At 50.7% G+C, this 27303-nt stretch overlaps 1 protein-coding gene across 1 annotated transcript; it reads right to left on the bottom strand.

Annotated features, from left to right (window-relative positions):
• Nucleotides 1–278: 278 nt before the first annotated feature.
• On the bottom strand, nucleotides 279–26950 carry ELL (elongation factor for RNA polymerase II). Its single transcript, XM_072977844.2, has 12 exons — nucleotides 26730–26950; nucleotides 16559–16606; nucleotides 13274–13395; nucleotides 12569–12732; nucleotides 10671–10924; nucleotides 9860–9984; nucleotides 7581–7674; nucleotides 5252–5732; nucleotides 4884–4950; nucleotides 4231–4402; nucleotides 3396–3440; nucleotides 279–2948 (listed from the first exon to the last, which is right to left on the bottom strand). The coding sequence occupies exons 1-12, from the start codon at nucleotides 26862–26864 to the stop codon at nucleotides 2832–2834; spliced, it is 1824 nt and encodes a 607-aa protein (XP_072833945.2). The 5' UTR covers nucleotides 26865–26950; the 3' UTR covers nucleotides 279–2831.
• Between the last annotated feature and the right edge of the window lie 353 nt (nucleotides 26951–27303).

Genomic DNA, 27303 nt, shown 5'->3' with positions numbered 1-27303 from the left:
GGGCAATGTTAAAGACCTTCCGTGTTTTTTAGAAAAATCATTATTAATAAACAATTGTGCAGCTCAAGGCATTTTGCCTGTTGAACACTTTATAATTTGGGTCATAATCAAATTGGAAATAAAAGAAAACTGTGGATATCTTAAAAACAAAACAAAACCCCAAACCAAAAAAAGGGTTGCTCTGATAAACAAGATCTCAAAACGCAGCTGTAAAGCCATCCGTTTTTTAAAACTTTCTTTTCAATAGTCATTAAATAGCTGTTCCAAACTCACAGAAATTCCAGAATATATATATATTTTATTTATATATATATATATATTTATATATATGTACACATGTGTAATATACACAATACATCTTTGTATCCAATTCTTTTTGCAAAAATATTATATATAGAGCAATTTGTCATAGAAAGAACTGAAGACCCATCTCTTGTTAATAGTAATAATTCCCCTCCAAAAAATCACTTTCCGGCCCACCCCGCACCCCAAAATCTCAAAAATATTAAAGTTCTGAGAAAACCCGACCCCTCCCTCGCCAAGGTTCATCTTCACTCCCTTTTTGGATCTGCTCCTCCTCCGTCGGAAAAAAAAGATTTGGGTTCGGTGCCTTTTCCACCCGAGGATGGATCCTGATCAGCGGCTGTGCCGGTTCTTAGGAAGGCGAGTTACTCCCTTGGGTTGGAGAGTAGTTTTGGAGGGGGGGGGGTCTATGCCGTGGCCTGGATCTCAAAGAAACGAAAACCACCAACACCCACGGATCCACCCTAAAGACGTGGCCTGAACCTTAAGGAAGCCGAGGGCGGACATGACGTCCGGGCGCTCTTTCTGGACGACGTCTTTGTCACTTAAGGTGCGGAGGAAGATCAGTGGCACGTAGCACTCCAGAGAGACAGAGAGAGAGAGAAACCTTCTTAACGGTGAGCGGGAAGCTTTCCCCAGCCACCCTTTCCGGCACTGAAGGAGCCGTCGTGGCTGGAAGACTGCGTGGCAAAAGAAGAGTTGCTGGTGCACGAGGAGGCCCAGAGCGTGGCCTGGGAACGTTCCACGTGTGTGTGTGCGGGTAACTCGCCTCTCACTTCATGACTGCAGAGGTTTGCCCCAATCTGGAAGAGGGTTTGGCCTCCAAGTGGATAACGGTCAGGAGAAGAGGGAGGAGAAACCCACGCAGCCACGGGGAGGGGGGGGGGAATAACCCCCCCCCGCACACACAATCATTTTCACATTTCAGGACCATCAGGGAGTGACGTGTGGGAAGCCCACCCCTGCCGGGCCTCGACTCACGCTCGAGGAAGACCCCTTTGCTCGACTGGCTGATGAGAGAGGAGGAGAGGGAAAGCTTGCCTCTCCAGCCCGGAAAGACCATGGAAACGGACCTGAGACAAAACGCTGGCTGCCTCGGGAGGGGTGGGGGACCCCCCCCTCAAAGCTAAACGGTTTGGAGGACAGCCCAGACAGGCTATGACTGGCAGAAGCGGGCGTGTGGGAAAGAGGGGCCACCTCGGCCGGAGGTCATTTTGGTTCCAAGATTAAGAGAGAAGACGGCGAGAACCCAAAGGGATCCAAACCACTTGCCTGGACCGAGAGGGGAATAAAACCAGGAAAACCAAACAGGGAGAGTCCAACAGGGAAAGCCAATCAGGGGGAGTCCAACAGGGAAAGCCAAAATGGGGACTTTCGGGGTTGTGTTTTTAAGCACGTGCCTCCCTCGCCTGAAATACCCCTCCTTTTGACCGGCAATGCAGAATTATTTATTTTTTTCAAGGGGGTGGGGAGGGGTGTTAAAAACTTGGAGACTGTCCACCAGAATTCAAACATCCGCTCTCTTCAAGTTAGACTTTGAAGGCTGTTGTTTTCTTTGGAAAGTCCACAGGAAAAGCCAGAGAAGGGAGTCGGGGCACCCCCATCCCCTCCCTCCTCTGGCTCTTTTCTTCACAGCTTTTCTCCTTAAGCCCCCTCCCCTCGTGCCAGGGAAGAGATGGGGCTGGTCACGGGTTCAAACTGAAGGAGGGCTCTCCCTCTTGGTCAGGAAGGAAGGAGGGGGAAAAGGCCCCGATTTTAAAAGTGAACAGCAAGCAAAAAACCCGTCTGATCCGCTATTAATTCAAAACTGCTTATAGGCGAATCTGAGGAAAACTGAACGACGAACACTTTTGGGGTCAACTGGACCCTCGGGTGGCCTCGATGGGGAGACGGGTGTGCGTCCGTCCCGCTTCTGGAAAGACACCAAACTCCGGTCTCGAAGCAGGAGGGAGCAGAAGGGGGCGGAAAGGAGAAGAGAGGGGTGGTGGAAATGTATAAATTAAAAAAGAAAACAGTGGGCTGTTATGGCCATTTAATCACAGAGAGTGTCAGGAACGGGTGGCCGATGGGGAAGAGGGCCAAGAATGGGTAGCCCCCTGTTAAGATACGGGCCGGCGAGGCAGAATCCGCGGAGGAACCGCTTTCCAAGTGAACACACGCACACACTCCCGGCAGGGAAGGGCTGCAAACTCTTCCGGGAGCGGGGATCACGTCTGGTGGCCTCTGAACGTAAGCCGAGGGACCTTTTCTGCGAAGGTTGCAATATGAGAAAAAGCAGCGCCGGGCATGGAGGACCCGGGGCCATGCCGGCCTCTGAGGGAAAAGCGGCCGATGTCTTGCAGGAAGGACCTGGCCCAAACCCGTTTGAGCCTCAAAAGCTGAGAGCCGGGCCATGGGAACGGCGTTTCCCCCTCCAAACCTCATCCCACTCTTTGCCTTTGGGAAACGGGTCGCGGCTTCGCGCCTGTTCAAAGGGGTGGGTGGGAGGGAGGTGGCGTCCTCCCCCTCGGCTCTTCTCCGGCCCTGTTTCAGTGCCACGCTTGGAACTGCTGTTGGTCGTATTCGGCAATCAGTTTTTTGATGTGGGCCAGTTTGTTGTGAAGGTATTCACAGCGGTTTTTCTCTTGGCTGTAGTGGGGGTTCGTCTGTAAGGGGGTGGAAGAGAGAGAAAAGAAGCAGGTGAGGAAAAGGGGGCCTCAAGATTTACTGAAGAAAGCACCAGGGGCTGGGAATTTGGGACCTAGATAGAGTAGGACCCCCGTATCCACTGTTTCGGTTATCCACAATATGAAAATGTTTTTTAAAAAATCCTCTAATTTTTTTTAAATTCCAGAACTGGACCTTAGAGGGAGCCAGAAACCATGCTATGTGTAGCATTTGCTATAGATGCGCTTCTCCTACACAATGAGGTTTTGTTAATTGCTGGTGGAGACCTCCCCATGTCCTAAAATCTTTCTAATCCCCATTCCGCTAAAACACAAGATTTTCACAGTGCTTGAAGGGGAGCTCAACCATACACAGACAGACATACACACAAGATTGGGGGTGGGGGGGGAAGCACCACGGTGAACCTGAGGGCTCACAAGACTCACTTTTTTAATCTTCCGGTATTCTTGCAAAATCTGATCGTGGATTGTCTGTGGAAGAAGGAGGCAGCGAAGGTTAACGTTTAGCAGCAAAGCCTTGGCCACCGATGGAGAGAGCCTAGAAAGGTGGTCTTTTTCTGGGCCAGCCATTCTCGGGGGCGGGGGGTTGTAGTTAAGAGTTTGTGTCACTGGTTCCCATTACACCACAACTTCCCACACTGGGACCAGGGTAAAGAAATGCATTTTTTTATGTATTTAACAGGTCTCTCACCCCGCAAGGGTAGTGTATCACACTCTCTGGCTAGTTTAAAATAGTAAATTCAGTCAAACAACACCCAACCCAAACATATGATTTCCATCAACAAAGAATGATCTGCAAGCAAACCTGACTTCAAATAAACACTTAACCCGCTTAAAAATCCCAAGTCCACATGCAAGGAAAAAAAAGCTGCTTTATAAAGTTCAGCTTTCACCCATTTTTTCAAAACTTGGGAGGGAGCCCGCCTCATCTCTGCAGGAAGGTGTGCTTTGCCACCTGCTATTTTTTTCCCAGGTTCAATTTCATGTTTAATGAATTTTCAGGTCGAGATTAAAAAATATCCATGCATATTTTCACCTTAAAATAATGTCCCGTTAAGTTTCTGTCTTTGTATTGAGTATTTTCAAGAGGAGAGGGAGGACGGGAATGGAAGAGGGACCCGTGAGGGTTTCTCAAAAATCCTGAAGTCGGATTTGGGATCCGTCGCCTCGCGAGGCCCAAAAACAGGTTCACGGACGGAGAACACAGGCAGGCTCCCGGTTGGTCTGCTTGCCCACCCACCCGCCCCTTCCTTGGGCCCACCTTGTACTCCTCAGATCCTTGCGTCAGCTGCTTCAGCTGGGAGTCCAGCTGCATGAACCGCCGCGTGATCCTCTCGATCCGGGCGTGGAGGCCACGGTATTCGCCGTACTCCGCATTGAAATCGTTTTTGTAGCTCTGCCGCTGCTCCGAGGAGGCGATGGCGCCATAGGTGCTGGGTGGTGAGCAGGTGGGGAAAGTTAAAAACCCATGAATGACCCATTGGCTAAACCTGTGACCGAATGTGGCAGAGGGGCTCACAGAGGCCTCTGAAGCTCAGCATCAGGTTATTATGGAATTTAAGAACCCAAATCCTGGGCATCATCCTCCACACCTAGGTGGGGAATGAATATTTCAGGGGTTGAAGTCTCTGGGTGCAAAGCTGGAGGTTGGGAGCCTGAATCCCCCACTGTATTATTATTATTATTATTATTATTATTATTATTATTATTATTATTATTATTATTATTATTATTATTATTATTATTATTATTATTATTATTATTATTATTATTATTATTATTATTATTATTATTATTATTATAGTAGGACCCCACTATCTGTGGGGGAATCAGTTCCAACCTCCCCCCTGGGTGCCAAAACCCGCAGATAATAGCAAACGATAAACACAGTCTGGTCCCTCTTTCAACACTTACACCAAATAATCTGGGGCGTCTGGCGTCGAGGTGGGAACGCTGGAGCTGTTGCACGTCCCATTGAAACCTGGAGAAGACGCAGAAATTAGAGGTGACAACAGGAATAAAATAGGGGAGGAAAACCCACCGTGCTGACTGATTAAAAAAACGGCCCCAGTTAAACCCATTCTATTTACAGTAGGAACCCCCTTCACCATGGGATCAGTATCCACTGGTTCACTTATCCAGGGTCTGAAAATATTACAAATGTTAAAAGAAAGAGAGAGAGAGAGAGAGAGAGAGAAACAGGTCTCTTCCACTGCAACAGCTTTCCAGTCCTAGGAACCGACTGAAGTCACGGCGTCGTTCGGCTCGGGTGACACACTCACCTGCCACGTCATGGGTGGGCCCCATTCTTGGGCCACCCTCCTTTTGTTCACTGTGGGGCTTCTCTCGGGTGGCCGGGGTCGGCGGCAGCAGAGGGGGCTCTCCCGTCCGGTCCCTCTCCTTGTGCTTCTTCCCCTTCTTTTTCGACTTCAAGTGAAGTCCGCCGTTGTGTTTGTTCGCCTGGGCAGAGTCCGTGGCCGGCCGGGACGTGGCTGTCCGCTCGGCTGGCTCTGTCAGCTCTGAGTCCTTGCTACCCCCGTGGCTCAGGTCGTTGCTGACGTCGGCAAGCGGGTCGTGAGGCCGGGGCGGCTCCGGTGCCGGCAAGAGGGAGCTGGAGGTGACAGAATCGGCCGCCGTGGCCGCCACGCCGGGCCCGTGGCTGGCGCCCCCGAGCTTCCCATTAAAAGTCCTTTGGGCAAAGTGGGAGATCCGTTGCTTTTTGCTGGAGGTGGGGTCCGTGAATTCTAGGGGCTGGGGTCGCTTCTGGGGAAGGGAAAGACACTTTTTATATTTTTTTTAAAAAGGTAAAAAGAAAAGCACAATTGTTAATGTTTTTCTCCCTGTGTTTACCTGCTTTTAATTATTCAATCCTATTTTAATTAGCAAACTGTTTAATTTTATTTTTTAATATGTTTAACTGATTATGTTTTTAATTCTATTCTTTTAATAATGTGAGCAGCCTTGGGTACCCTTCTTGGGAGAAAAGCATCCTATATATGAAACAAATAAAATAAATGTAATTAACTTTTGTGTACTTACTGTTCTCAGCTTTTAAATGTCTTTTACTGCCACCTAGGGCCCTTTTTATTTATTTGTTTTTAAAAGAATTATCAACAATATTACTATAGACAAAACAAAACACAGGAAAAGACAAACAAGGAAGACAAAAAAATACACATATTTTGACAGAATTAAAAAAAGAGAGAAAAAAATAGAAGGGAAATAACTAAAATTAGTGCAACCATCATCATCACCAGGACCAGCAGAGACAGAACTTTCTCCAAAGTTTTTGATTATGTGGCCCCAAACAAGAGATAAAGAGATAAAATAACTTTTATCTCTTGCTTGGTGAGACGGCCTTCACCTTTTGCTATTACAACATTCAAAAATTTTTGGCCCTACTTCAACAAATGTCTTCTCTTTTAAGAATCCCTTTTAAAAATGATTATATCCCAGAACAATTGATTGTTCACTGTTATGCCTGGGGTCCGTTTTTTTTTTTTTTTTTTTTTTAGGAGAAAGGGGGGATAAAAATATTTTAAAGAAACAAAAAAAATACAATACAATACAGTGGTGCCTCGCACAACGGGCGCCTTGTAGAGCAATGAATTCGCTCTACGAGGCCAGTTTTGTGATCGCAAATGCGATCGCAAAACGGTGCCCGCATAGGGCAAAAATCGCAGAGCGAAGGTCGGTAAGCGGTTCGTTTACCGACCTTCGCTTTGCGACCCACCGATCAGCTGTTTGGCGGCTACAAAATGGCCGCCGGAAGCCCCAAAATGGCCACGCGCAGCGTTTTCGCGCCCTCATTAAGCGAGGGGAGGGCGCGAAAATGGCTGCCGGCCATTGCAAAACATCGCTGAACGGTGAGTAAATAAGCCGATTGGAACGCATTAAACAAAGTTTAATGCGTTTAATTAAACAAAGTTTAATGCGTTCCAATGGGCTTTTCTGCCCCGTTCAGCGATGTTTTCACACAGCGAGGGTTAATCCAAAACGGATTAACCTCGCTGTGCGAGGCACCACTGTATAATACGCCAAGGTTCAAGATAAAGGCCGGCAAGTCTGGGCAGGTCCAGGAATCCATGCCCTCAAAGTGCAGAAGTCAAACAGACTAAACTAAACTAAATAAAAGGGGAAGGTGGCTAAAAGGCGAATTCTCAGTCTTCCAGAAATGATTCTCGGGGGATGCAGAATTTAAAGGGTGGATCGCCAACAGAGAAGTGGAGATTCCTTCCACCTTTTTTTCTTTGTTGGAAAAAGAGGGGTTGGAAAGACAGAGGGCTGGGATTCACAAAATAAAATATAAGATTCTTGTCAGAAGTTATACAACCAGTCCTGTAGGGGAGTTAGAATGAATGAGGTCCTTGCTCTAAGCACAGAAAACTATTTGGAAATCCTGGAAAATGTGCCGGTACCAAACGAAACGGCCCGTCGCCACGAGAGGGCACTGCTTCCTCCCTCCAGCCCATCTCCATCCAAGAACCCAAACTGGCCTTCACTCAAAAACTCCCGGTACTCCCGGTCCCTGTCTGTAGCCAGAAATTCTCTGCTCCTCGAGTGGAACAGGACGGGGAGCTCAGCGCCAGCCTGGAGGGCTCGGCTCCTTACCTGGGGAGGGGAGGCGGCGAGGGCGTTATCTCTGGTGGGGCTGGCAGGGGGGTTCTCTGTGGGGCAGCCAGCGTTTGGCGTCTGGCAGAGTTTCCTGAAAAAGAAAAGGCAGCAGAGATGGTAGGGTTTGAAACGGGATCAAAGAGACATAGTGATTTGGTATCAATAAACAAACAAACAAATAATATGGCAGTTGTCTGGGCAGGGAGGGTGGGGTTTAAACCACAGGAATATGTGGGTCAGGTTGCTTCAGTTACTTGTGGGTCTGAGAAGGTGACCCTCTCTCCACAGCATTTGCTTGACCCTTCTTAGTGTTGGCATGCTCGCCGTTGCAAAAATATTATTTTACATAAATAAATAAAAATAACAAATCACGTTGAGAAGCAGCTTGGACAAGGGCCATGTTTCACGTCCAAGGTGTGTGGCTCCCCCTCAACTCCCACCGCCAAACAGCGCGCCCGGAAAATGTCTGCCACGGGATCCAGCAAAATGGGGGTGCTCACAATCCTGCTTTGCAAGCAGTCTTTGAAAACCTAGCCCGCATTTGGGGTGCATGGATGGATTTCTCCTTTCCTTTTTTAAATCTTCCTCTTTTCCTTCCTTCTCATTCTTGAAGCCCGCCTGCCCAACGCTGCAAGCTGATGCTACAAAGACTTAGGGCGGAGGTCCACACCAAACGTGGACTCAACCCCTCCCCCAAAAAACCTCTGCCCCCTCTTTGGGCTGCCATTATGGGCCAGCAGCAGGTGGCTCTGTTTCCAGCCCTGATCACATCCTGTCTTTCTCTTTTGTGTGCGTGCGCGTGCTTGTCCAAAGGCAAACAAGCACGTCTGCACACACATGCTTGCTCTCGCTCTTCCCCCCCCCCCCCCACGGTCTGGCCTCCCTTCCCTTCTTTGAACTGTTGCCTGCCAAACCTCTTTGTCACAAAGAAGAGTTGGTTTAATGCCGGTCCGAACGAGCCAGCCGTTTTCTTTGGCCGAAAAATGAAAAAAAGAAAAGAAAAAGGGGAGCGAAGGGGGTGTGTGTCCCTGATCCACGCGTGTAGGGGATGGATTTTACGTAATTCAATGGAAAACTACAGATCACAAGGTGTGTGTGTGTGTGTGTGTGTGTGTGTGTGTGCACGCGCACGCACGGTGGCACCGCCTCGAGGCCTCTGGGGGCCTGTGGTCCCACGAGCCAGCCTCCTCCTTCCCGGTCTCTGGGCATCTGGGCGAGCCGCCGCCTAAAAATAGACCCTGGGAAGGATGCGGCCGCCTGGGCAAACAAAGAGCAGGCTATGCCAGTTTTCCCCGAGGGGGAACAGAGAGGGCGGTGCGTTCCCAGGGTCAAAAAATAATTCTGTGCCCCTGCTGAGGGTTGTTTTTTTTTTGTCCCCCCCCCCCGCACCAGGGAAAGTAGAGCGGGCGACTCTTGTGTCAAGTCACGGAAACGGGGGCTTGGCTTTCTCTCTCTCTCTCTCTCTCTCTGGAAACCGGACGGTGCCACGGCATCCTGCATCCGGGGAGGATTTTTCAAGCGCCAACCTTTGCTGCCGTGATGGACTAGGAACTTGATTCACCATGCCGAAAAGAAATGAAAGCCCAGAACCTCGACCCTTGCGCTAGGCGTCCTCTGCAGTCCGCCGGCAGATTTGCAGTGCGCGTGCACACGCAAACACAGGTGTGCACGCTTGTGAGGAAGCCGTGGAAGTGGGGGGAAAACCGCCTGGGGAATTCAAGAAATAAACGAGCAACCAGGCTTCCCTGGGGATTTCTATTGGCACTGATTCTGTCCTTTTTAAAAATTTGGCTTCAGGAGGAGTTGGTTGTATTAACAGAAGTCGAGTCTCCAAATCCCACGATTTGGTCCTTGTCCCCCTCTATTCAGCACTGGTTGGGCCTCCTCTTGAGCTCTGAGTTCAGTTCTGGACACCACACTTCAAAAAGGAGGCTGGCTGGGTGGTAAGATCCTTATTTCAGAAAGCCAATTTCCAACTTTTGCTAAACACTGCCCAGAATTCCTGCTGTAACAGGAAGGATGTCACCAAGAGGGGCGGATGGCCTCTAATTAGAGACTCCCTCCTGATCCCTGTGGCTTAACCTCATTGCGTGCAAGCTTTACACAGTCCTAAACTGAAGCCGGGACTCCTTCATCAGGAGCAGTCTACTCCAGGCAAGAACATCTTAGCCCCCGTGTGGGAGGTGCTAAGCAAGGGGATGCGGGCCAGTCACGTGCTTTGAAAGGGTCAAGTCCGACAGGCCCCTCGGCTCTGAGAGGGGCACCGTTACTCCTACCGGAAGAGGGTCCGCTTGAGCAGCTGCTGGTCTCCTTCTGAGTAACCTGGCCAGTCTTTCTGCACCTCTTTGTAAAGGCAGTCCTTGAGGGTGCAGGTGCTGTCTTTGGCGCTCACGTTGGCAACCTGTGCAGGGCGGAGAGGAGGGAGAGAGGAGAGGAGAAAAAAATAATTTAAAGCGCTACAAGGATGATTGCTGTCCTTAAGCGAAAATCGCCATAGGAAACATCGCTAAGCAAAACGCAGTTCCCCCATTGGAATGCATTGAAACCTTTTCAATGCATTTCAATGGGGAAGAAAAAAATCACCAAAAATTCAAAAAGAGTCATAACGAAGCCAAATTTGGTTAACAAAGGGTTTATTAAGTGCACTAACAATTTCAAGCGCTCTAAACCCTTTTTAAACAATTTAACACCTTTTAAAAATAGCGAAAACGGAGCTGTCAAAAATATCGCTAAGCAAAACAGGGGGACTTAAACTGTCATCGCTAAGCGAAGCAAGGTCCTGAACATCGCTATGCGAAATTCCCCCACTGGAAACATCACTAAATGGAGTGCAAGATCACTCCTAAAACCTCATCACTAAGCGAATACATCGTTAAATGAGGCAATTGCTAAGCGAGGCACCACTGTACACAGGTAGACTGCACCTCCTTAGGGAGGGTCCACACAGATTTCAGAGAAAGGAGCCACCCACAGGAGACAGAGGGAGGCTGTTGCATTCCTTTGTTTCCTTCCCCCCAATGTGGAAACCACAAAGCTTGTGAGCACGGGGCAGGTGTGTGTGCACACATGCCCTCCTGGGAGGGTCACCTGCTGCAGGATGCCGTCCAGAGAGTCTTTATCTGGAGGGGAAAGGCCATCCTTCTGCAGCCGCAGGAGCAGCTCTGGCTTTTTGTAAGGCTTGAGGGCGAGAAGGTGGATCACCCGGTCTCTGAACGGCCGCTGGGAGACCGCGCTGTGGCTCTTCTTGATGGCGCTGGCCAGGTTGACCGGAGTCGGGTGCTTCCGGGACGGGACGGCGTCCGAAACACCCTGCGCGGGCTTGCGAACTTTGACGGTCTTCCCTAGAAGTTGGGCAAAATGAGGAAGGAGAGAAAAGCAAAACCCGGTTGAACATCTTTCTTCCTTTCTTCCTTCCTTTCTTCCTTCCTCTTATCCATCATCAGCTCCCTTCCTTCCTCTTATCCATCATCAGCTCTCTCCCTCCCGCCTTTCCTTCCTTTATTTTTCACCTCCATTAATGTCAAAGCACTACTCTGGGTGGTTTACAATAAATACATCATCATCATCATCATCATCATCACCATCACCATCACCATCATCAAAGAATATAATAAAAACCATGCAACCAAATGAGACTAACAATAAAAACAACAGCCCTTTTAGAAGTGCTGGCTTAAATTCTGAATCTGCGCCTAACGAGGCTGTCTTGCCTTGACGGTTTTTTAAGACCCTCCCGAAAGTCCTGCGTCTCCAAGTCAAAAAGACTTGAGAGAGAACCACCTGCTGTGAAGGGGGGAGGCGTGATCTGTGATCAGAGGGTTTTAGGTTTTGGGATCCCCGGGCCAGGCAGGCTTCCTGGAAGATGGACCCAGCAGGACAGACTGGGAAGAATGGCTCTGTTTTGCACAAAATATGGACAAACGAAAGGAGCATCAAAAGAAGGATTTATCCGATCAAACCTCTGTCCCTTGTGGGCACAGAACCACTCCCCCCGCCCGCCGATGCAGGCTAGGGAGACTTCTAGGAACGTCATTTCGGGGCCCCACTGGAGCCTTCGTATCAAGAGGATGAAAAGATAACCCCCTCTGACTGATAAGCATGGTCTCCACTGCCCCGTGCTTTTCTCCGAACACAGCCACAGCGACACGCTTCCTTCCGCCTCCCCAGCCTTCCCTCTGTCTCAAAAACCATAAGTCAGGGATAACTCAGCAGCCTGCGAAGACGCAAGAGCAAACAGCCCCCTCCCTCACAGGGAGGATCTCTATTTTTTCCTTCTTTTTTCAAAGGTTGAAGAGTTGAGTTTTTGTTTTTGCTTACATCATGGATTTCTTTGGTGGATTGGAAGCAATAACAATCGTTTCCAATGGCCAGCAATAGCCGTCAACGAAATAAAAAGGGCCAAAATTCTGCTGGCAAGTGGGACAGGCAGGAGAGTAAATTGGAAGGGGTTCATTACTGCTTGTGAACAAGTCGCGGCTTGTTACCACCCACCCACCCGTCGCTCTGGAAGCAGCATGCTTGATCCAGAGGTGCTCCCAGCCGGCTGAAAAGGAGATCAAGGTAACATGGATGGGGCCCTTGCTTGGAAAACCCAGGGGTGCAGCATCCGGATTCGACTCTGAGCTTGGATGCCCAAGTTTCCATGGTGGCCAGGAGCACGATCCACCAACCAGAGAGACCCTCTTCCTGACCACAGTGAACACAGCCCTTTGTGACATCCTGGCTGGATTGCTGTAACACCCTTTGGAAGCTGTTCAGAAGCTTCACCGGGTTCAAAACGCAGCCGCCAAATTGCTAAGCAGAGCCGATCACAGGGGCCGCATAATACTGTTCCCCCCCCCCGGCATTTAACGAAGGGACAATTAGAACAACAGATTTTTAAAAATTTTCGGCAAACTCTCCTTAAAGCAGGGCTGATTTCACCATGAGAGCCCAGATTCACCCCTCTCTACCCCACCCAAAGAGAAAGAGAGAAAGCGGCTCACCCCGGTACTGGGCCCCCGTCTTGAGGACGATGGCTCCGCGGCTGCGGGTCTCCTCCTCGGCCAGTGCCATGCTCTGCTTGGCCTTCTGGTACGACTCGTCGGTGGCGCAGACCGTGATCTTATCCTGGATCCCCCCCAGGCAGTCCAGCTGGATGTTACCATTGCTGCAAGAGAGGGAAGGGGAGTTGCAAACACAAGAGAAGCTGTTGGGTTCGTATTCCGTACACAGCTCAGAAGGAACTAGTCACAGGAAGAGCAACTATTTGCAAATAGTTACAGGAAGAGCAGTTACTTGTAACTAGTTATAATTGTAATTAATTACAAGAGCAGTTACTTGTAACTAGTTACATTTGGGATAACAGGGCTGCAACAACGCTACATTTCACAGGCACTGCCCTGAGTAGTTACAAAGACCCCGCTGAGTGCCAAAGAAGGTGGCTACCCCTCCTCTGGGCGATATACACCGCACTATTTCATCTCACACAGGAAGTGTGGAAAACAGGCACCAAGGTGCAGGAGAGAAGACCTGGGGGTATGTGTGATGTCCCGGCCTTGGGCACAGAGTTTGCCAGGCGAGCCTGGCCCGGTCCCCCTTCTCGGCCTGGCCTTCCCGCCTCGCTGGGCTGTCATGATGGTCAGGTCCCTTGAGCTTATGGGAGGCAGCGTGGCTTTTGGGGAGCAGCCAACGTCTCCGCTCTTGCTCACCTGGAGACATACTGCTGGATACAGTCAAAACTTCCCTGCAGGCTGTCCTTGCCGATGTTGGAGAGATAGAACGAGAACGTTCGCACCCCTGATGGGCAGTCGGGCTGAGGTATCGAGATGTGCTGTTTTGAGGAGAGGGAGAGAGAAAAAAGTGGCTTAAAGCGTTGCCATAGCAAGACGGACCAGCCTGGCCACTGTTTGGATTCAATGGGCTTACTCTAGTGTAATTTAGGACGCTAAATCAGATTTAGGCTACTGGGTGATGCCCCGCCTGTCAAATCCTATTACGCTGGCCCACCTCGCTGGGTTGTCATAAAAGTAACGAAGGGAAGAGAAAAAGCTATTTAAATCACCTTAAGTTCCCTGACGGAAGGGTGTAAAACTGAGCACTGAGAGTAAATAATATTTAAACACTTCCCTCTGTGAAAAAAAACACACGTTTGCTTAAAGAAGCCTGTGTCAAAGAACTGCGTTCCTGAGAAACTGATTCTCCCCTTGTGGGGATGCCTCCATCAGTTTTTTTTTAAAAAGGCTCAACCCTGCACAGAAAATCTGCAGGAAATCTACTGTGTGTGTTGAAAAATATACCACCCCTGCTTTTTTTGGGGTGGTGGTGGCGCTTTTGTAGAATTTCTTGAAAATTTCCAAAAAGTGTTTTGGGTGGTGAGGGCTGGAGGGAGAGGAAGAGCTGTGAGTAAATAACATCGAAGTTATGCTCCAGCCCCTATTAGCATGTATGTTTTGTTATTACTGGAGAAGATGCTGCCCATGGTGCCCGAGGGAGGGGCGCGAACTGATGGCAGCTGTTTCTCTCACTGCCCGTCCCCTTCCCGTAAAAAAAAAAACAACAAACCCGTCCGTCTCCCACAGCTGCGACTTTTGCTCTCACTAGGAACGGTAAAAAACAAAAGAGAGCAATGCCAGAGAAATGAGAAAGCATTTTGGTTTCGACCAAGTCCTGAGAATAGAATAACGGTCCTTTTCTGTTTTCACATCTGAATGGAGAGGATTCTCGCTGAGGTTTATGGCATGGCCAAACCGGAAGGGGATCCTGGAGGGTCATCTAGACCAACCCCCCCAAGCAAAGCGGGAGAGATTCATAGCCAAGTGTGCTTGTTTTGGGGGGTGGCATCCGGCCTTTATTTAATAAACACCAGTGGAAGAAAGACAATGATTCCTGAAGGAGTCTAAACACCCGTGGCCAAACAGCCCTTAAATCAGGAGTTTGGGGTCTGGATCAGGATTTTTCACCCCTGGTCTGGTCTCCTGAAAATCCACTCCCTGAGCTCATTATCCAGCGGGAATTTGCAAGGTCAGCCTCAGGCTGAACTCTGCCCCGACTGTGCTCCTTTAACTTTGCTAATTGCAGCAAGTCGTATTTTCTAGTGACACTTTCCAATTACCTTTGCAACGAGCTACTGTTCCCTCCTGAAAGTTCCTGCCATGAATGAGAATGAACGAACGGCACACGCACCCACAATCATGCATGATTCGAGGGGCGAATTGAGGTGTGTGTTTGTCTGTTTTTTACAAGCAACCTTTCCAAGCAGAGACCAGGGCCTCCTCAAGAGTCGATCGCCAGGACCTGAACAGACCAACGAAAGCTTGCAAAGTTCTTCAGCTGGGATTTCATAGGGTTTCAGGAGCGCGCCGGCGAATTTGTACGCTCCATTCCTGGTAGTTTCATTTCCTGGAATCCGTTTCCCTTGCCTGCCACCAGAGCTGCTCAAAACACTTCCATTATTACAAAGGGTGGTGTGTTTTTTTCCTTTTCAAGGAAGGGTTTCAGTTCTTTCTCCCCCAGCGCTGTTTCAGGGTCCATTTTACGATCTTCACCTTCCTTACAAGGTTGGCTCATCAGCATGGTCTATATTTAGCTGTGCTTTTAAAACCTGGTTGTTTCCCTGGAGCCTTGGGCCGCTGGGAATGAGCGGGTTTCCAGGAGAAGACACCCCCCCCCAAGGTCATCTAGGCAAAATCCAGCACCCAAACTGTCCTCCCTTATGCCTTTCTGGCAAAAAACCACTTTCTATTCAGGCTGGCTTTGGACAACTGGCCTGTCACTGATTAAGGAGAGGGCTTTTAATGAGAGACACTGTCCTTTTTTCAACACTGTGGTTTAAAAATTGGTGTTAAAATTACTCAGCCGGAAACATTCACGGAGGCTGGCCAAATCTGTGGCGTAAATCACAGCCGGCTCAAAATGCGGCTCCTTGGGACTTGAAATCCCACTTTCCTCATCATGCGCTAGTTACGTTAATTAATCTTAGGACCTTAGATGAGGTTTGGCCTCCTCTTGAATCCTGTGCCCAGTTCTGGATATCACACTTCAAAGACAGACGCCAACAAGTTCAGAGGAGGGCATAACGGGGATGATGAGGGGACTGGAAGCCAAGCCCGAGAAGAAAAGTGAGAAAGGATTGGGCTAAAGGTTTAGTCTTGAGAAAAGAAGATGGAGGGGAGGCAGGAGAGCGCTTTTCAAAGGCTTGGAAAAGTAATTCCACAGAGAAGAAAGGGGCAGGATCTGTCCTCCATCCTCCCAGAGGGCAGGACACGTCACAATAGATGCACGGGACAGAAAGCTGGATTTTGTCCGAATATTAGGAAAAAAAAAACTTCTTAACTGTTAGAGCAGTAGGACAAGGGAAAAGCCAGTCCCCAAAGGAACCCTCAGGAGGAAGGAAGCAGAGACCGGCTGCATGAAAAACAAAACAAAACAAAAAACTCCAGGGCACCTCTGAAAGCTGAAACTGAGATCAAGGCTTCTGAGCACACTGGGAAATAACCGAGCTTTCCGTCACATCCTGTAGGCACAAAGTAATTGTCTCCCAGAACAACCTGTGATCCAGAAAGGACTTTTAAAAAGTTTTTCTAGGGCAGCCAAATCTCTCTGGCATCCAGCTTGTCTGGATGGATGGCTGTTGGAAGTCATTAAACACCTTGGCGGCTCCATTCCTATGCGAACGAGCCAGCCACCGGCAGAGACGCACAGATAGAGAGGCCACACCGGGTTTGAGGCTTTTAAAATGCCAATATTATTTTGCTTTTTTCTCTCTCTTCCCCCCCCCTCCACATTTAATTTTGCCAACAGGAATCACAGCCTACTCCTTTGTCATTTGGATTAAGTGTGTTTTAGTCTTAAACATGGTGCCACGGTGTGTGTGTGTGTTACACGCAGTTTACACTCCAGGATTCAAGGACCTCACTTTTCCCCTTCAGGTTTTTCGGGACCAAAGAGCAGAAAACGAAAGGCTTTTCTATCCACGCCGAAGGCCTCTGACTTACCCCTTTATTCCCTCGGAACTGAATGGAGGGCTTTGGCACAGCCGAATCCTGAAACAGAAGGGAAAGAATTAGCGAGGCCCCATGGAAACCCCCCAAAGCAGGCAACGAAGGAGTGGGATCTGAGATCCCGTAGAGGTAAAAGGGAGAAGCCGCTTTGGAGGGAGGAACCAGGTAGCCCATCGGATAGCCGGAATGGTGGATGAGACAGAAATTGGCCCAATCCACCAGGACAAGACCCGTCTTTACAGAACTATGTAAGCCACGGTAGCCGAGCCCCTGAAAAGTCTCTCCTGCACTTCCCTCTTGCCGCTATGGCCTGGTATTTGTTTATTTATTCAAAATATTTTCACCCCGCCTCTCTCTCTCTCTCCGTCAACAAGGGCCCAAAGGCGGCTTACATCATCAAAAGACAATATTTAAAAGCTAAAAATAGTAAGTATACAAATGTTTAAAAAGAACTAAACAAATATTCTATTAAAGAAGGTAAACGTAAGCAACACCAAAACGCATTCAAAGCAACAAAGTATAAGAATCTATTTTAAAAACCTTCTCCGACCACCAGTCATTAAAGGGAAAGACAAAGGTCTTGGCCTGCTTGTGGATGGCCCAGCCTGGTTTCCAGTGGGAGGGAGTTCCAAAGTCTACGGTCAGCCACAGAGAAGGCCCCCTCCCGTGTCCCCATCAGAGGCACCTGCAAGGATAATGGGACCGAATGGAAGACCTCCCGTGATGATCTTAACACCCGGGGCAGGTGAGACTGCTTTGGCCAAGAGGTTTAAGGCTTTCCCGGTCAGAAACTGTACTTTTAATTGTGCCCGGAAACAGATCAGCAGCCTGGGGGGGGGGGGGGGATGATGACATCCCTCAAACCAGCCCCATTCAGCAACCTAGCTGCTGCATTTTGAACCCAATGCAGTTTCCAAACACGTTCAGGAGGTATTCCTCCATTTCACCCTTGGCTTATTTTCAAAACTCTCTGCCTCCTCGGCAAGCTAAAAATGAGTGGACACGGAGACGAGGCAGGACTCCGTGAAAAACTAAGAAAAACTCCAGTTCCTCTCCAGGAATGCATGCAAAACACAGACACAAAGAGAGAGAAAGAGATTACGTTCTGCAAGGTCTTTGAACTGCTGAAAAACAGCTGACGTTTGCAGCTCTTGTGTGGCACAAAAACACTACGTGTGAGCATGTGTGTGTTCAACAGATAACCCTTGCTTCTCCGCCAGGGGAAGCTTTGAAGCCGCTCTACACTCAGCATTTTAAAAAAATTAAATAAAATCACCTGTGGTTCCTTCCTACGTTAAGTCTTGCTGCTGTGACCTGCCCTGTTTGTTTGTTTTATTTAAAATATATATCTTTTTATTGTAACTGAAGAGAAAGGTCTATTTGCCTGCTTGCGGAAGGACAGCAAAGACAGGGCCCAGCCTGGTTTCTAGTGGGAGGGAGTTCCAGAGTCTCTGGGAGCAGCCACTGAGAAGGCCCTGTCTTGTGTTCCCATCAAATGCACCTTGAAGGTGGCAGGACGAAGAGAAAAGCCTCCTCTGATTACTGCTGTTCCCAATGGGCACACGTACATCATGTCTTTAATGTATGTCACTTCCTATACTTAGACAGCCAATAGAGACATTGTGAAAAAAGGACGCCGAGTATCATTTCTCATCCTGCTGCCTGCAAAAACCCATAATATTCTCTGTTTTCTTGGCAACTTCTCCTTTTCGCAGTTGAAAAAAAAGAAAAGTCACTGGCTGCAATCGGTAAGAAGGGGGGGAGGAGGAAAGGAAGGGCAAAATAATCTACAACTAATCTTCATCTTAGTTTCCAAGAAACAGAAGTATCTGAAAGGCCTACATTTAGACTGTAAAAGGGAGGGGAAAAGCCCCTTATTAAGTATTCCAAAACTGAAAGTGAACAGATATAAAGAGAAGGAAAAAAGAAAAATTGAAGGCTGAGATTGGAACCTGCATTCAATATTAGCCTTACTGAGGGGTCACCTATGGCGAGTTCCAGCAGCGCCCAGGCGAACAGAGCACGAAGAAAGAAAAAGAGACAGAAAGGAAACAAAGCCAAGCAGTGCAAGAGCACGGCGGTTTGCGAGTCCCTCCATTCGCTAGGAAGCATGCTGATTAAGTGGGCTCTCGGGAGGTGGCTGAAGAATGACGAGAGACAGAAGCCGCCCCTTTGCTCCCCAATCATGACGTCAAGTTCCAAATTTATCTCTCTGCGCCGGTGCATGCGCAGCCCAGCCGCCTCGGCAGGTGGGACCTGGCCCCGCGGGGCCTTGAAGGTGGTGGCTCCGGGGATAACAATGTCTCCCCCTTCCCTGTTGACACCTCACTGGAAGTTGTCCCCCATTTGGCTGGCTTTCTTTATGGCCCAAAGGACAGCAGAGCCCTTGGAAAGCTCGACAACTGAGACACCTCACCCCCTCCTCCATAGTGGGCTCTGTGGGTTAAGGGGGTGGACGACAGGGGAGCATCCTGGCTCCCAGGCCGGGGTTTTAGAAGTTGGAAAAAGCAGATTTGTGGAAGGTAGTCAGAAGAACCCACCAAGGCCATGGAAGGAAAGGACCTGGCCAGCCGGGGAGGTTAATCATTCACAGTTGTGTTGGGCTTTCTTGCTTTCTCTGGTAAGGCATGGGGAAACAAGACCGTGGCAGGATGGAAAGGGGTAAAGAGCAAATCATTATGGGGTGCGAAGTGTCAGGCTGTCTAGCTGGGAGCTTTTTTTTCCTGCGCAGGCCTAGCTCAGCCACAAATCCTTCTGGCGGAGGCCTTTCCCCCAGGCGAGCCATGCTTTGGCTCCCGCAGGGTAGGCAGGACGCCCAGAATGGAGCATTATGGTATTTCTAGTCCAAGAGACCCCAAAATCCTAGCCTGCAGGCCGCACTTCTCTGACGGACCTCTTTGGAAGGCTGAGCTCATCTGCCCTTCCTTCGCAGCATGTTGGCGACTTCACAGGGGTGAAGAAGGGAATCCTCACGATCGAAGTCATGACAAATGGGATATTAAGAGCTGGCACAGCTGTGAAATGGGGGACCGACTGTCCAGAAGCAGCAAGGCGGACATCCGCTCCCTCCCTGAGGTCCAGGGTTCTTGCTGGGCTTTCGGGTGGCGATGCAGATTCTGTCCAGTGGAGTTTGCAAACGGGAAGGTGGCTCAGCCAGAACGCCCGAGAGGCTCCTGCCCGCTCCTCCCGGCGTTTGGGAAAAAGCCGAACTTGGCAGGAAGGAGTAGGCGGCTGTGCCAAAGGAGCGAGGTGGGGCTGAGCTGGCACCTCGCAAACTCTTGGGTAAACATGGCCATTTAAAAGGCAGCAGGGAGCTCCTGTCCCGGAGAGGGTTTGCTTTAGGCTGCTGGATTGGCGGCTTTCTCTCTCTCTCTCTCTTTTTATATCAACCGATGGTGTTTAGAAAGGCAGAGGGACAAAGAAGGGCCCAGAAAGCCAGCCGTGGGGGAGAATAAAACCAGCCGCGCAGTATACAAGCAGGGTAAAAACCCTGGCATGGGTCTGAATGGGCCTCGTCTGGCTGCAGGATTTTGCTGGAGGGTATGCTGGACGGAGAGCAGGGGAGAGAGTGTGTTTCTACAGATATTATACATGTATCTTATTCATGCCACTTAGGAAAGCTGCAACCCATGGAGAGAAAAAAAAGCTTCATTTTCTGCTGAAACCATGCTTGATGGCTCTGAAATGCCTTCCGCTACTGCTGTCATGATGACACTCTCCTATTCTTATGGTTGCTGTTGTTTGCAAAGCATGCTTAGAGTGATTTAGAAAAACAACCACCACCACCAGACAGTTCATTTCCTCTCTAACCTCTGTGACTCAGGTTGGACTTAACTTGCCTACACTGGCTAGTTTCTCCCCGCCACAGCCCACCCTGGGAGCCCAACCACGGCCCGTTCTCCCCACTTTGCGGGCGGAACACGTCCGTGAGGCCGAGGTGCCCGACTCCAGCCATCGCCCAGGCGAGGAACAGCGAGAACTGCACAATCTCTGAGTCCCGAAACAAGGGCGCCCTCCCGGAGTTTTGTGGCACCTTAAAAGTTCCGTGGCTCATCCTGTTCGGCACAAGCTTTCGTGGGGGGGCCACAGCTGAAGAAACCGTACGCCGAACAAAACTCGCCCGCCTTTAGGGGGCTCAGAAGGGCACTTTGGGAATCTTCCCCTCTCTGTCCTTCCCGAAACAGATCGCTTTGGCCCAGCACCCCACGGCCCGCAGGGAGGCTCTGTCTAAAAGGCCGGGGAGGGAAGACGGGGTTTCCCAGCAGACGTGGCTGTGACTCTCCTTTCCGCCCCTATTCCTCCCAGTCTCCCCACCACCTCCCCTGGAAACCAAAAGCCACTTCCTTGTTCAACTTATTTTTCATGCCCTGCCAGTTACGACAGGCTCCCTGGTGTCTCGGGCTCCAGTGACACATCCTTGTCCTGTTATTGCAGGGTTAGGCCCTCAGTGGTCCCCTGACTGACTGACTGCTTGGGGCGAATTCTAAGACAGAATGAAAAACATACAAAGCAACAGGATGGGTCCACACCGACCTGCCCTTAACCCGGGGAAGCCATTCAGTTTGGCCCACCTCCAGGGGCTGTCGTGGACAGAAGGAAACGAAAAGGCCCTATGCCCCTTGAAGCTCAACGGAAGAGACGTTAACTAGCCAGCAAGAATTAACATCCCCCCCCCCACAAAAACCTTTTCTGTTTGCCCTCAGACACTAGGAACTGACCATATAAACAAATTCCGGCACATCTCTTAAGGGACTAAAGATCAAGGCTTCTTTATGATGCCACCTACAGAAAGGACCCAAAGCAGCTGACATCGATAAAAGACAATATGTCACAGCTAAAAAAACTCCCAAAGTATATAAATATTCAAAACAACAGCAAAACCACATTCCAAGCGGGAGTTTCTGAAACCGAGGTCCGGGCACCTTTGTGGATGACGAAGGTGAACCTCAAGAGAGCGAGAAAAGGAAAGGTTTTGGCAGTCGGGGAAGGAGCTGGATCATTTCTCAGCTGCCGATGAGTCACAGATAACTTACGCGGGCTGATGCTTGGGGCAGGGGGAGGGAAATATCTGAAGAGTCGTTTGTGTGTGTATGTGCACGTGCATGCACTTTGCGTTGCAGGATGGATCCACAGCGAGTTTAAAGGATGAGAAAGGTACGGGAGGAAAGACTCAAGGCCGGGGGGGGGGGATTTGGGGCTCAAAGCCCTGGCCAGCCCTGGACCCAGCAGTCCAAGAACACTTGGAGGACCCCCACGGTTGGGCGCCCGTTAGCGACAGGAACAGAAGCGAGCCCCTTCCCAGGCCATGGCTTCCCACCACGAACACTTAAGAGGAGGAAAGGAAGCCCCTGCACTGACATTTTCCCCTCTCCCCCCCAAAAAACCCCACAAACCAAAGGGATGTTCATCTCGGAGGCTTATCGCCACTTCCAACCACCGGCACAGCACAGGAGAGAAAAGGGACTGGAGGCCAGCCATGTTCCTGAAAACCTCTCTGGCGAAAAAGAGGGGAGGTTTGCTGGAGACCCATCAACGGTGAGCCAGGAGGGGCCACCTCACCTCCCACAGCTTAAGAGCTAGGGGTTCCTGGGAAGGGTTGGGGGGAATTGTCAAAACATCTGGGCAAGGAAGAAGTTGAGAAAGGGGGTGGTTTATTCTCCTGGTGCTTGACATTGGGATGTCCAGAGGTTTGGGTTGCCCCGTCCCATAATTTCTAGGAAGACATTCCAGGCAATACATCAGGAGGCCTTAAGGGGCTGGGGAAACCCAAACTTCTCTGGCCGAAATGTGGCCCCTGACCCCTCCCCAAACTGGGCTTGGATTTCCTAATTCCTCCCCCCTTCGGACTCCTAGCCACAGAGGGACGGAGGAGCATGGCTCTCCAAAGAGGCCCTTTCTTCCCCAGCTGGCTGCTCCTCTCCAGATGTCCCAACTTGCTAAAGGCGTCGAGGGCGCCTGGCTCCGTGCGTTGCGACACGCCTCGGTGTCGGTGAACGAGAGGAAGGGCGTGAGGAGCAGACGCCTCACCTGGGGAAGAGAGAGAGAGACCAAGCCGCCCCGAACAGCCTTCCTCTTGGGAGGATTTTTAAGACGGGACAGGGACCTGTCGGAGGAGGTTTTTAAGTATAGGGTGGGGCCAGGCAGAAAGATGCCTCTCGTCCGGAAGGCGGCACCACCCTCGTCCTTTGGCAGAGAGACAGCTGCCCGGTTTCCTGGCTACTCTGAGGGACGTCAGGACCAGGGAAAAGGCAGCCCCCCCCCCAAAAAAAAATCAACCGTGGGTACCGCCCTTTTGCTCCAAGGCCATGTTGGCCCTGATCCCAGAGATATGAATTTACAAATCAGTTCAGAGAAAAGGGCACAGCGGAATTGGGAACCAGGGGCAAACCAGGACCACCCCCAAAGGTGTCTCTGACCCCCACCCAGCCCTATCATAAAAAAACCTCCCAGTCTGCTTTGTTCCTGGCAACTGGTTTACACCGTTTAGCAGGAGATCGTTTTGAACCGAGTCTGACAGCTGGAGGTTCAAGGAAGGAGGGGGTGTCTTTCTTTGCCACCATGACACCCCACTGGAGAGGTCAAGCCAGTAGGGGTGGCTCTCTTTTGCTCTGTTTTCTCCTGACAACGCTCCTGCAAGGTAGCGCTGGCTCAAGACCAGGTCTGGCTTCATCTCTGATTAGAAAGCAGTCGTCTGAGAAAAGGGAGAGGAAAATGAATCCAAAGAATTCAATCCAAATGTATCCAAAGAGATACATATATATAGTATGACAGAGAGAGAGAAAGAGAGAGATCCACCTGGAGCTATGCAAAGGCTGTGGTTTGGTGGGCAGAAGAGCCGTGAGAAAACTGTAACCGTCCAGATGTCTGGGGCTTTCCTCTCCCCCTGGCACAGCAAACGTTAAGTAGGATTCGGACCAAGGCTGCTTCCCGAACCTGTCATGGGGCAGGTGGTGAGGCTTGGGGCCACCGAGCCGAGGGGGCAAAAGGCTTCCGGTGCCACGTTGCCACTCAGCCCCTCACCTCCAAGTTTCCATAACATCCCATGGCTGTTGTTCTTCTAAAACCTGAGGGGAACAGCACAATTGCCCAAGAGCCTTGAACTGGGGCCCACCGAGAAGGGGGGAGGGCTTAAGCGGCGAACCCCTCCCGTGGCTGGCTGTTCAGTTGGGGTTTTATTTATTTGGGGGGGCATGGAAGTGGTGAGGGGCTGTGTTATCTACAGATGCACAGACAGATGGCCTGCCCTTCTTGGGTGACGGATTGGATCCCGCTGGACCCCCCCCCCCAAAAGCAGCCGTTTTTGGGATGCAGACACGAGCCACTTTCCCCTTTGAGCCCCGGAAACAAACCTGACAGACACCTGACACTTCCTACTGCGGATACACGCTTGTGAATGAGACATGGCTTTGATTAATCTATGCCGGGTTGATCAGCTCGCTAAGGGCCAGAACAGGTCCCTTCTTCTTGGCTCAGGCTGTGGCCCACTGATTAACTCACCCCCCTCCCATGTTAAAATTAGAGCCACAGCCAAGTCCTGGATGGCCCTCATTGTTAGCTGGGGTCATCCAGGATGGCTCTGGCACTAAAACGATCAATCAATCAATTAATCAAATTGCTCGGGGGGGGGGCCAGGGAGGGAGGTTTGCATAAAGATCCTTATTTTAATTTTTTAGAAATTAAAATGCATGCCACTGATGGCCACCAGAGCAAGGGAAGGTTGCAATGTCTCTCCCCCCCCCACCCCGTCTGGTGGAAAAGTTTCCCCAAAGAGTTTTGCTTTAAGCGACTGGGCCGTATTGCAACACCCCCCCACCCCAGGAGAGTGTCCCGAGGACAGGACTTGGCAGCACCCCAGGAAACCCGAGCCGTCCGGCCGTCTGCACCACAACGAGGCTGGAAAGCAGCAAACAAACAGCCCCTCCTTCGTTCCCTTAAATTTATTTCCATGCGGATGCTCTCAGCTGAACCCTGAGGGTGGTGATGGGGTCCATTTGTTTGTCTAGTGGGTTTTTTTGCCCCCCATGGGGCAGAAGAGAAAGGGGGCACAAGCTCTGTGAAGCTCAGCCACGTGGACCCCAAACCGCTGCGACCCGTGGGGCTCACTCTGAAGCCATCTGGGCCCAAACGGGAGGCATGCAAGCTTCAGGGTCACACGGGTGTCTGTCTCAAGCCGGAGGGTTTTTCTGATAGAGAAGTGGGCGGAAGAGCTGACGTCAAGGGCCGACTTCCTCTCTCTCTCTTTCTCAGAAGGAAGGGAGAAAATACCCTACCAGGGCAGGTTGAAGGAGCAGAAAAGAGCAGAGGAGGGATCCTACCTGGAGGAAGAGACCTGTGTGGCCCAGAGGCTTCTACAGCCATCTTATTCAAAAGCACCAGATGTTTCCAAAAAACAAAACAAAACAAAAAAACCTCCCCTCTCCAAACTGGAGCCTTTGAAAGATATTAACCCCCCCCCTTGCTGCAGCAAAAAAACCCTGAAATCTTCCCCATTTCCACATTACAGCTTTGTTGCACCCTCACAAAAGACTCTGAAACACACTTCCCCCCCCCTTTTCTTTCCCGGGGGTGGGTTAGGCCATGGCCTGTTTTCTCATGATCTGCCACGATTTAATACTCCATATCAGTAACGACTAATTAAAAACATACAAAAATCAAAATGAAAAGCTTCTTTCTTCCTGACCCCCCCTCACAACTCAATCCAAGCCCCTCCTCCCTCAAATCAGTAAGGAGATTTCCCCTCCTGGCCCACCCTCTGAGCCCCCTCCCGATTTACTACCTTTCTTTTTGAACTGGGGGGAAAGGCAACCCACCCCCCATTTTGAAGGCTGGAAAGCTGAACGGTTGTGTATCTTTCTGAAGGGGCCCCCCTTGCCCATGACTTGCTCCCCGCTCAGAATCTTTGGGGGGGTGTTTAATTTCCTAGACTGCTTTGAAAAAGGAAAACGGGAAGAGACTGATGCCAGCATCTTAAGTGACATCCCCTGGATTAACTATTGGCCGAATTACTCTTTAAATGGCAAACCCCCCACTCCAAATTGATGCAGAACATAAGATATGCAGGGAGGGCCTTTTTTTTGCCCCATCAACTTGCAACCCCTATGCCATTTTATACATTCCTCACCCCCCCCCCAAATCTCTGCTTGGACCAGCCTCCTGCTGGCACTCCAGCACCCACAACACCAGGGCGATGGGAACTGTCATCCAAGCTCAGTCAGCTGCTTAGGCCCCATATATTAATGGGAGGGGTTGCCTTCCCTAAAAAGGGACTATGGAAGACCAAAGGGGGCATCCTCTCTCCCCCCCCCAAATTTCAGGGAACCCCCCCAAGCAACGGTGGTTCTGAGTCAGAGCCTAGCTCTTCTCCTTCCTACAAAACTGAATTTTTTTACCCATTAATTTCTGCCCCCCCCCCAACCGCCCATACTATGTTCCTCTTTCCTTCCTAAACTTCCAAATGGGGTGGGTGGGGGAGTTTAGCAGATAAGCTCTTAAACCAGCCTTTCTGTAAACTGGGGGGGCGGGGCGACTGTCCTCTGACACCCCTTTCTTTTTTTGAGAAGGGGGGCAAAGTCTACTTAGGAGAGTGGGAGCCCCCCCCGTCCTTTCCCAGCTCCCTTTGTCAGGGATTGTGCCCCCATTTCAAAGCCCAGAGACCCCCCATATACCCCCCAGGTGTCCAGACTGGAGGGGGGGTTTCCCTCTCTCCCCCTCCAAATCAAGCCCCCCTTCCCCTTTTCCTTCCCCCCCCCCACCCAAGGCTCTTTCAAAGCTCTAGTTTGGGGCCTAGTTTGGGAGGGGGGAAAGACATACCCCCATCAGTCTCCTCCTGCCATCCCAAGCCCCCCCCAAATCTCTCATGGGGGCAAACCAGGCCCTCCACCTTAGGAGTGTATTAGTGGGAGTTTTTTGGGGGGCCTTTCTTCAGAGACCTCAATTCCACCCTCCCAACACACACTCTTTCGGAGGGCCCCCCCAAACTCTTCCCCATTCTCATTTTGAGGGAAAAGGAGGGGAAGCCCCCCCTCATTAAAAGAGGGGGGTCCCTATTTTGAGGGGGAAGATTTGGGTCCCTTGAACCCCACCCCACGCTGCCCCTCTGAAAGGGAGGGAGGGGACCCCCATTTTGCACCCCCCCACTCCTCTCCTCCCCCCCCGGGGGACCTACCTTGCTGCCCTGATAGGCCTCGAAGGCGCGCAAGGCCGAGTCAGTGAGCTTGACGTGGAAAAGGGAGAGGCGGGTGCCGCGGCCCAGGCGCCCGCACGACAGCGCGTAGCCCCGCTCGGCCGCCAGCGCCGCCATCTTGGGATCCTCCGGCGGCCGCAGAGCGGGAGGCGGCACAGGCGGCGGCGGCGGCAACAGCAGCGGCGGCCGTGCCCCGGCCACGCCCCCTCGGCTATTATGCAGCAGGCGGCCACGCCCCCCCTCCGCGGCTCTCGCGCGACTACGCTCCCCCGCGGAGCACGCCGGGAAATGGAGTCCCCCCCCGTCCCGGCGCGCTTTCCTCACAAAGGGCTCTGGGGAATGTAGTCCTTCCCACCCGTCTAGCTGGGCTCGAGGTCCGTCCTGTCTCTCTCTCTCTCGTGTGTGTGCGCGTACGTACATAAATATATATTCTTATAACATAAGAAGTATGATCAATATATATTCTAAATATATTTATTTATTTATTTATTTGATTTATACCCCGCCCATCTGGTCTAAAAGACCACTCTAGGCGGCTTCCAATATAGTAAAAACA

This window comes from Pogona vitticeps, chromosome 7, assembly GCF_051106095.1.
Source record: "Pogona vitticeps strain Pit_001003342236 chromosome 7, PviZW2.1, whole genome shotgun sequence".
Taxonomy (NCBI): domain Eukaryota; kingdom Metazoa; phylum Chordata; class Lepidosauria; order Squamata; family Agamidae; genus Pogona; species Pogona vitticeps.
This window is presented reverse-complemented; position numbering and strand designations above follow the sequence as displayed.